Genomic DNA, 8,583 nt, shown 5'->3' with positions numbered 1-8,583 from the left:
GATAACTGAAACTGTGTTTCTATCTGATACCAATTACAAATGCTGTGTATGAATTACCTGTGTACATATAATGACCCAACAGAAGGCAACGCCACACACAAAGCTGCTGTCACTAACCCTCTCCGCTTCCTAAGTGTCCTCGGAAACGCTGGTCAATGAGGGCCGTAGACACGATCTCCGCGAACAGAAACTAAAACACAATGTGTAACTGTAGAAGCTAAGACGATTGGTTAAGACCTGTTCTTCAACACAATTTTGAGGTTTTAGTTTATGGTCAAATGTTATCTAATGCTCATAAGCTAATTCCAGGTGAAACTTTTCGTTCGACCCATACACAGAAATTGCATTATCTTGCACATTATAATTGTAACCTTTTAAGTCTCACCTGAGAGTCTAATCAAATGGTCAGCAACATCAAGAAAAATCAGAAACGACCACATCTGAGGAAGCGGAAGTTGAGACAAGGCTTCTGGGTAAGCAACAAAACCCAATCCTGGACCTGTTTTCAGAGACATGTTTTTGTAATACCTTCAGCTAAAGACACAATGTCACACATTGTCGACACTATTTTCGCGTATATAATATATATTGGGACATATGCACTCACTTTACCATCCGACTGATGCAATTAAAGACTTATTGTCCCTTACGACTTACCTGAAATCGATTATTGAAACTTCGAGGAGAACAGCTTTCAAACAGAGAACACTTGCCATATATGGAATGTAAACAAATATAAACAAACATCGACAACTGTCGCACGTGGTTTTGTATGGTGTTTGCCGAACTGGTTTCAATCACAAGTTGTGCGTAGGATATTCCTAAAGAGGCGTTCAAAGGGACATAACTCTATGGCGTTCGCTTGAAGTAATGTTCGGCCAGAAGAGGGCGCGACAGTCGAGTTAATGCAACGTTGCATTAATTCATTGCAACTTTTAAATTAATATTGTAATCTTAAGACGTAATATTTGGAATACATTATATGCTGGCTTCACTGAAATGCATTGTGTATTTTAAAAGAAGAGTGGTGTGATATAGTGCTGTTAATGTTTACGGATGTTATAAATCTAGTACTGCACTTGTCTTGTAACAGAAACGCCACAGTGATTCCCCACATACTTGCATCACGGATTGCCCCACCTGATGACACGACCTCCGTGACTGACACACCGACTCTCTCGGCCATCACTCCCAGGATAGAGAAGGTGACAAAGCCAGCAAATATGCTCGTGCCCTCCGATGCAACGCACAGAATAATGCTGTCGCTGAAAGTATAAAATAAATTGAACGTTTAGTATCATTCTCTCAAGGTAATTAAATCTGCTACAAATACACAATACACACACTCACACACACACACACAGAGTGAGAGAGAGAAACAGAGATATACGTTCAAAACGCGCATACACACACACGCACACACACTCATACGTTAGCTGGGGAATAGCGATAGGTGCCGTCTGTCCGTCCCATTGCTCAGTAGTTCTTTAAAAGATGCCCTATTTCTAAATTGGTGAACTGGTGTGTTGATACTCTGTATATTCTCATCCTCCGCATCGAGCAAAGTTGCATATAATATGGAGTTCCGGCTCTGCGGTCGTCATACAATGGAAGCTGTCAAAACCGGCAGCTGTCCAATCCGGCAAGTTAATCAACACCGGCATAAAATCTCATTCCATACGTGGCTGGTACATTTTTCATCATTTGAGAGCTCTGCAATCTGGCGGCTGTCAATTCCGGATCTCAGCATGAAATGAGCCGCCCGAATATGTGTTTATACAGTAATCAGCGCATGACGAGAGTCGGCGGGATATGTATTGTCACTAATTAATCCTGGGTTGAAACTACATGGTTGCTGACAAAGATAATTTAATCTTAGAACAGTATGGGTATACTTGTACATGTACATAGTGTGTTGAGAGAGAAATTGAGAAAACCACGTAATACAACAATGTATATGAGAGTGACAAACCTGGTTCAGTTCTAGTCATAGGTAACCGTGTCAGCTCTACAATCCGGTACGCTGTCTAAACCGGATTATTATTTATGTGTGCCGGTTTAGACTGCTTCCACTGTATTTGGATTCCACAGCAGAACCAGAATCGATGAAATATATCTCATATATATATGTCCAAGTACGACACTACGAGTTTCCCCAACCTTACACGTTGTGATGATAACACATTGAATCCATGCTGATTAATACATTTTATTGGAAATGCAATCCATATTCGGCAGACATTTCACTAACGTATGTCGATAGATGTATCACCTGAAGTCCCTCTTACCGTAACGTGGGTTCAGTGAACTTGTTGTAGCTGGATGTTGTCACTACGATGCCCCATCCAGGGCCCAGGTTGTAAAACACCTGAAGACAAGCTTCTTTCCACACCTGGACAATAGGTATATTACATTAAGTTAACACACAGATCTACACCCAGTAGAATTCAGCGTAAAGCCAGTGACGCTAACAATGAACAAGGAAATGTTAAACAATTAACAATTCATTATATATCAGTACAAATAACTGCAACAGAATATCAGCGGAATTCCAATGACAGTATAAAATTACAAGAATTATGACAAAAGCAATAAAGTCAGTGATAATGACATTCACCGAGCAGCACAGAAGCTCAAAACAAGGTAATTTGGCCAAGACGTTTAACTTAAGCTTCAGGTATAGCGATGATTTGATATCCTTCAATAACCATTAAATAGCCAATTGCCTTCCAGTGATTTGCCCACTTGAACCTGAACTTATGGACACAAGTGAGATCGCCTCAACTGCTTCATACTTAGATCTATGCATAAAGATCCAGGGCGACCACAAGGCTGTATGACAAAAGTTATAATTTCAACTTCCTAATAGTCAACTTTCCTTTCATGTCGAGCAATATTGCAACAGATCCAGCCTTTGGTGTTTACATTTCACAACTATTGAGATACAATCGATCATGCTCCTGTTACCAAGGTTTCAAAGAGTCATGCGACTCTTGCTCTGAAGTTGTTCGAACAAAGTTACAATATTCAAGACCTCCAGTTAAACACTAACATGTTCTAACCTAGTTAAGTATATTTTTCAAATATTTCCCGTCAAGGACTGTGGGACGGGCTATATTTTATACACTACTGACAATCAATGGATCGTCAACATCGTACACCTGTACATGTAATACTGCTGACAAAAGTATCGACTCTGCATTTAACAAAGATTTCTTTTGGACGGGGAAAGGGTTATAGACTTGCTGTCTGGGATGCAAACATGTAATATGTAATGACTGAGGCATACATACTTGTCCACTGACATAATCCGAAGGTATACTACATCCTGCACCACTGCTTCCAGTAGATAGTGATACATTCCTGACAACTAATAATTCTTAAGAAACAGTGATATGAACGTCTACTGAATCCCAACAGACACGGTGTAATATCATTTGCAAAACAGCTCAGCTGAAACATAACAGATACAACATACCACCACTTTATAGTATACCAGGTCTTTATTTTATACTGACCTCAAATTACATCACACGTCCCGCGATCTGAATAACATTTTTCACATTGAACATTACTGTTCCGTATCACTGTAACCATTCTCTTTCCACCTTCCCACAAAACACTTTGATGTATACAGCTCTGTGAACTACACATTGCACATCAACCGACACATTCATTCTCCAGCAGCAAGTAATACACTATATTCCCAAGGCAGAACATACTTGTGTTTTAAAGATAACATATGTTGTTTGCATCAATCAATTAACGACATCAAGTCGGGATCCCATGTACCCACAAGCATACTGACAAACAGATATAAAGAAAAAAAGGATTGTTTTGTATAAAATAGTCTCAAAAGAAAAGTTTTATCTCAAACATTTTTACACCCAAGAAGAGTTTTAGCAAGAAATGTATTTGGAATGCCATTTATGACAACTGGGTGTTGTCTAATACCACTAAACACCAGAACCCTTTCCACGTCCACAGGAAATCGTAAGCACAGACAAATGTAAGCTTCAGGCAATATCATGAGCATGTGTTTATGAATCACTATCAAATTGTGGCAAGATAGAGGTTCGCGAAAAGATAGTCGTGTTCTTCCCTTCCGGTGACACCCGTAATAAACATGGTGGTGAATGGCAAGAAGAAGATGACCATTTGCTGCCCAAGAGGAAAGTACCTGAATGTCGAGCAGTCTTCTGAAATCAGGTTTCATGTAATACGCGATGCCATCAGAAGAGCCGGGCAGCATCAGACATCTAATCAGGATGGTGGTCAGGAGAATGTAGGGCAGCAGGGCAGTCACGTACACTATCTGGAACACAGAACAGCTCTTCTTACATCCCATCTGAATCACATCTAGGGGCCATATCGTTGTCATTTCATTTGAGAACCACTGGTCACCTTACACGATTCAGAAATGTAAATATTCAAATAATGTTGTTTGCAAACGTAATTTGACCCCTTCTTCCTTCCTTCTTCCTCTCATACTCCCTCGAGTTGTATTGCCTCACCTTCCCAGTAGCTTTCCTCCCACGAAACAGGCACAGGAAAATAATGACATAAGAAGCAAAGAGACATCCCACCAAGTGCCACTGAACTGAGCCAACTTCATGTATTCCATTTGAAATGCGAAGAACATTGTACCTAAAAGAAATGTCATGAAATCAAAGTATATTTATTCAGTGATGGTATATTATTAAGCAGATGGCTACTTGAGAAACATGATATAATTGCATGTATTTATGTATGTTCAGATTGAATATCCTACTATCGACAAGTAGTCTTTTTGTAAAAGATGTCACAGTAGCAGTATACACATTTAGTGTCTGTTCATGTCATATTGTCATACGATATTCTTACTGAACATTTAGATAGCTACATTCGAATTGCCAAGCAAGTCACTCTTATACTGACTGATAGAACTCCTCCACAGCCGTGTGAGCCAAGGTAGTGTTCCTCCACAGTGCGGCAGTGTTGGTGTCGGTGCCATTGACGGCAGAGGAGTTCGTGGACATGTTTCTGAGAAGGGAGATGTCCTCTACACAAAGGTCCGTGTTCCACCAGTTGCCACACGTTGTCCAGGGCAGTACGGTGGTGCAGGATCTCACCAGGTAGTAGATGGGCCACGCCAGCAGGATGTTGTAGTAGGGCAGACAGATGGCGACCTGAACTATACAACCAATGCCAATACCTGGGGAGGAACAGAGAGTCAACAGTCACGTGTGACAATACCTGGGGAGGAGGAACAGAGAGTCAACAGTCACGTGTGGCAATACCTGGGGAGGAGGAACAGAGAGTCAACAGTCACGTGTGGCAATACCTGGGGAGGAACAGAGAGTCAACAGTCACGTGTGGCAATACCTGGGGAGGAACAACAGAGTCAACAGTCACGTGTGGCAATACCTGGGGAGGAACAGAGAGTCAACAGTCACGTGTGGCAATACCTGGGAGAGGAACAGAGAGTCAACAGTCACGTGTGGCAATACCTGGGGAGGAGGAACAGAGAGAGTCACTGGGGCAATACCTGCAGGAGAGAGTCAACAGTCACGTGTGGCAATACCTGGGAAGGAGGAACAGAGAGTCAACAGTCACGTGTGGCAATACCTGGAGAGGAACAGAGAGTCAACAGTCACGTGTGGCAATACCTTGGGAGGAAGACAGGATCAAGATGCTTGGAAAGAAAGACAGAGTCACGTTTCACGTACGTTGATGGCCTCATAGTTAAATAGCGATCCCTGCCAAAAGCGCCGCCGGTTGTACCATTCCGAATATATTATGAGCATGTGTTGGTTTGTTGGTTTGTTTAACCCTGCGCTCAGCAATATTACAGCTGTATGGCGGTGGTATGTTAATAATCGAGTCTTGACCAGTCAATCCAGTGATTGATATCATGAGATACGATGCTATAGCATGTGTTTATGAATCACTAGCAAATACTGATGATACCAGATGTTCGCTAAATGGTTTCCTACCCTCAGAGATCTTGTCACTTTAAATATTGAAAGAGCTAATTATGAGACACATCAGATGGTGTAATTCATATCTCGATATACCTGCAGCTTCAGATCGCATCTAGGCGACATTCACATGACACATCTGTTTCAGTTTGGGCAAAGAGTCCTAAACTTCGGAAGATTTAGATGTGAATATATTTATGCACTCGGGATCATGACAGATATTTTGATAAGGGTTATTGTGTGTGGTAATGGTGCACAAAGTTAAAATATATTTTTCATCAGAATTTGGGAATATGGGTCTGGGACGTAGACCTGAGATTTCTAAGACATTTTAGTAAAACTGTTGGGATTTTGTGAATCCCAAAAGGGATAAGTTTGATTTGTCTCGTGTTCCTACTGTGTATATAAAATCTACTTTGTTGAATGTGCTGAGTATCATCCTTGAGATCTAATTTGGTTGTCTATTTCGTAGACCAACAATATGTCTCCTTTTATAGGATTTTGATATATCTTCGGAATGGAGGTTAAACGGCATGTGACGTCACACGTGGCCGTGCTGACCTGGGGCGATCAGATGTCGTAGGTGTGATGTGAATTGTCCGTCAACTGCATCTCATGGCACGTGCAACAGCCACAGTCTGGAGCATGCCAATTGCACGTTAACCATTTGTAAAGTAAGGATTGTTGACGTATTTTTGTCAATCACCAGCATATTCTGCACACGGGCACCACAGTTGAAATTGGCGAATTCGTCAGGTTAGACCTGACCATTATGGTATTCGCCCATATATACTATTGTTCAAAATATACCGTTTCTGATATGTTAATGACTGTAGTAACTGCTTGAGGCCCTTGTAAATTACAGAAACGTTCCCACCTTTGAGGAGAGGGCAGAAGTTCCACACTTGGACCGCCCCTTTCCCAGAGAACTGTCCCAGAGCTGCTTCAAGGTAGAACATCGGGAGACCCGTGATGATGAGGAATATTATGAATGGAATCAGGAAAGCACCTGTTCAGGGGAATTAGGAAGTCTTTATGACTATGGACGGATACTGCGTTATGGATTCAGAGAAAATATAGAATGTTAACTGTTTCAATGATATGCCACTTGTACATAACTATATACATGGGAACAACGTATTTGCATAGATACACATCTGGTATATAGGAAGAGATACATTACACGTCACTTCGTATTGACCCAAATCTTCACAAAACATATCTTTGTAAATACACCTGCGAGAAATGCAATGCTGTTTACATGGTGAAACTGTTGCGTTATTGTGAGATTGTTACGTGACAGTGTTCAGAGTAAATTTCGGAAAAAGCGAAGGACATTAAAGGTTAGCAGGACTTGTCTTTCAACGATCAAGCCTGAATTCCCAGAAGGTATATTGTCCCAACTGTGGATTTGAATCACATAAACGTGCATGTCTCATTGAAGACATTCAATTGTGGCAACTACTGATCATCTGTGAGAACAACAGGTTGTGTACTAGGGCCTATTATATGTACACAAATAAGGCTTTTTAATCACATATTTTGACCTGTTGTTTGATGAATGTTCTTTAGTCATACTTGGACTCATGGCCTGTATAAAAATAAAGTAACCTGTTTCAAACACCTTTTGAATCCAGACTGGGACTGAACCCCAAATACTAGAATTATTTTTTCACTGAGAAAGTGTGATCCCATACGTTATATGTTAGACTTGACCACTTGCTGAATGGCATTGTCTATTCATAGCCAGAGATTACAGATAAATTCCAACAACTTACAATTGTTCACACTGTGAAATGTTTACAGGATGCGTCCTCCCTTGATACATTGAAGATGAGATATGATACGTGCTACAAGATATCATGTCTGATTCAACCAAATAAAGGTGCACGTACCTCCGCCATTCCTGTTGCAGATGTATGGAAATCTCCACAAATTCCCAAACCCAACACAGTAGCCTATCATGGACATGATATAGTCCAGTCGGCTTGACCACTGCCCTCTGGTAGATTTAGGGTCAGCTTGAGTTCCATCCACTGCTGTGCGTCCATCGGGACTGGCGCCCACAATGTCCAGAGTGATACCGCTGGTCAGCTCCTGGTGTTGCTGGCGAATGTTCTCTGTAGCCATCGTCGACAACAGTTATCTTGGCAATCTAGGAAACAGTATTTTACTCAATGTTATGGACTGATTATCAGAAAATAGTTGACCACATTAGGTTTTACCTGCTGATAAATGCTCCCTAGAGTATGTAAAACAAATGTCATGCATTCACATATGTAGATGTTGGGGTTAAAAGCATATAGATCTCCATGTATGTGCAAGCGTTTGAACTTTATAATTTCACCAGTAAAGGCAGGAGGTAAAATCTGTGACAACAAGCTCAATAATCATGTTTTCTTGCTGCTACTAATCGTAAAAATGGAATAACCGTTCTTCGTCAAAGTTGGCAGACCTAAATGTAGATATTTTAAACATCACCACATGTTGAAATGCCAAATTAACACAAGAAAAATGGTGATTTCCAAAAATTTCCAATTTGGAAATATCATATTTCCAAAAACTTCCAAAATTGGAAGATGATGTTTCCAAGGCATGGAAATTTTTGGAAATTAGGAAGGAT

General features: G+C 40.9%; 1 protein-coding gene across 1 annotated transcript; it reads right to left on the bottom strand.

Annotated features, from left to right (window-relative positions):
- Nucleotides 1-1,119: 1,119 nt before the first annotated feature.
- Nucleotides 1,120-8,090, bottom strand: LOC124279017 (sodium- and chloride-dependent creatine transporter 1-like; the record flags this gene model as incomplete). Its single annotated transcript, XM_046714811.1, has 6 exons — nucleotides 7,856-8,090; nucleotides 6,838-6,969; nucleotides 4,914-5,194; nucleotides 4,181-4,315; nucleotides 2,289-2,392; nucleotides 1,120-1,265 (listed from the first exon to the last, which is right to left on the bottom strand). Coding segments are annotated over exons 1-6 (1,033 nt in total), but the record flags the coding sequence as incomplete, so codon positions are not given.
- Nucleotides 8,091-8,583: the final 493 nt, after the last annotated feature.

The sequence above is a fragment of the Haliotis rubra genome, unplaced genomic scaffold (genome assembly GCF_003918875.1).
Source record: "Haliotis rubra isolate DU_JTF1 unplaced genomic scaffold, ASM391887v1 Scf2447, whole genome shotgun sequence".
Taxonomy (NCBI): domain Eukaryota; kingdom Metazoa; phylum Mollusca; class Gastropoda; order Lepetellida; family Haliotidae; genus Haliotis; species Haliotis rubra.
Note: the sequence above shows the minus strand (reverse complement) of the source record. Positions and strands in the feature narration are given on the sequence as shown.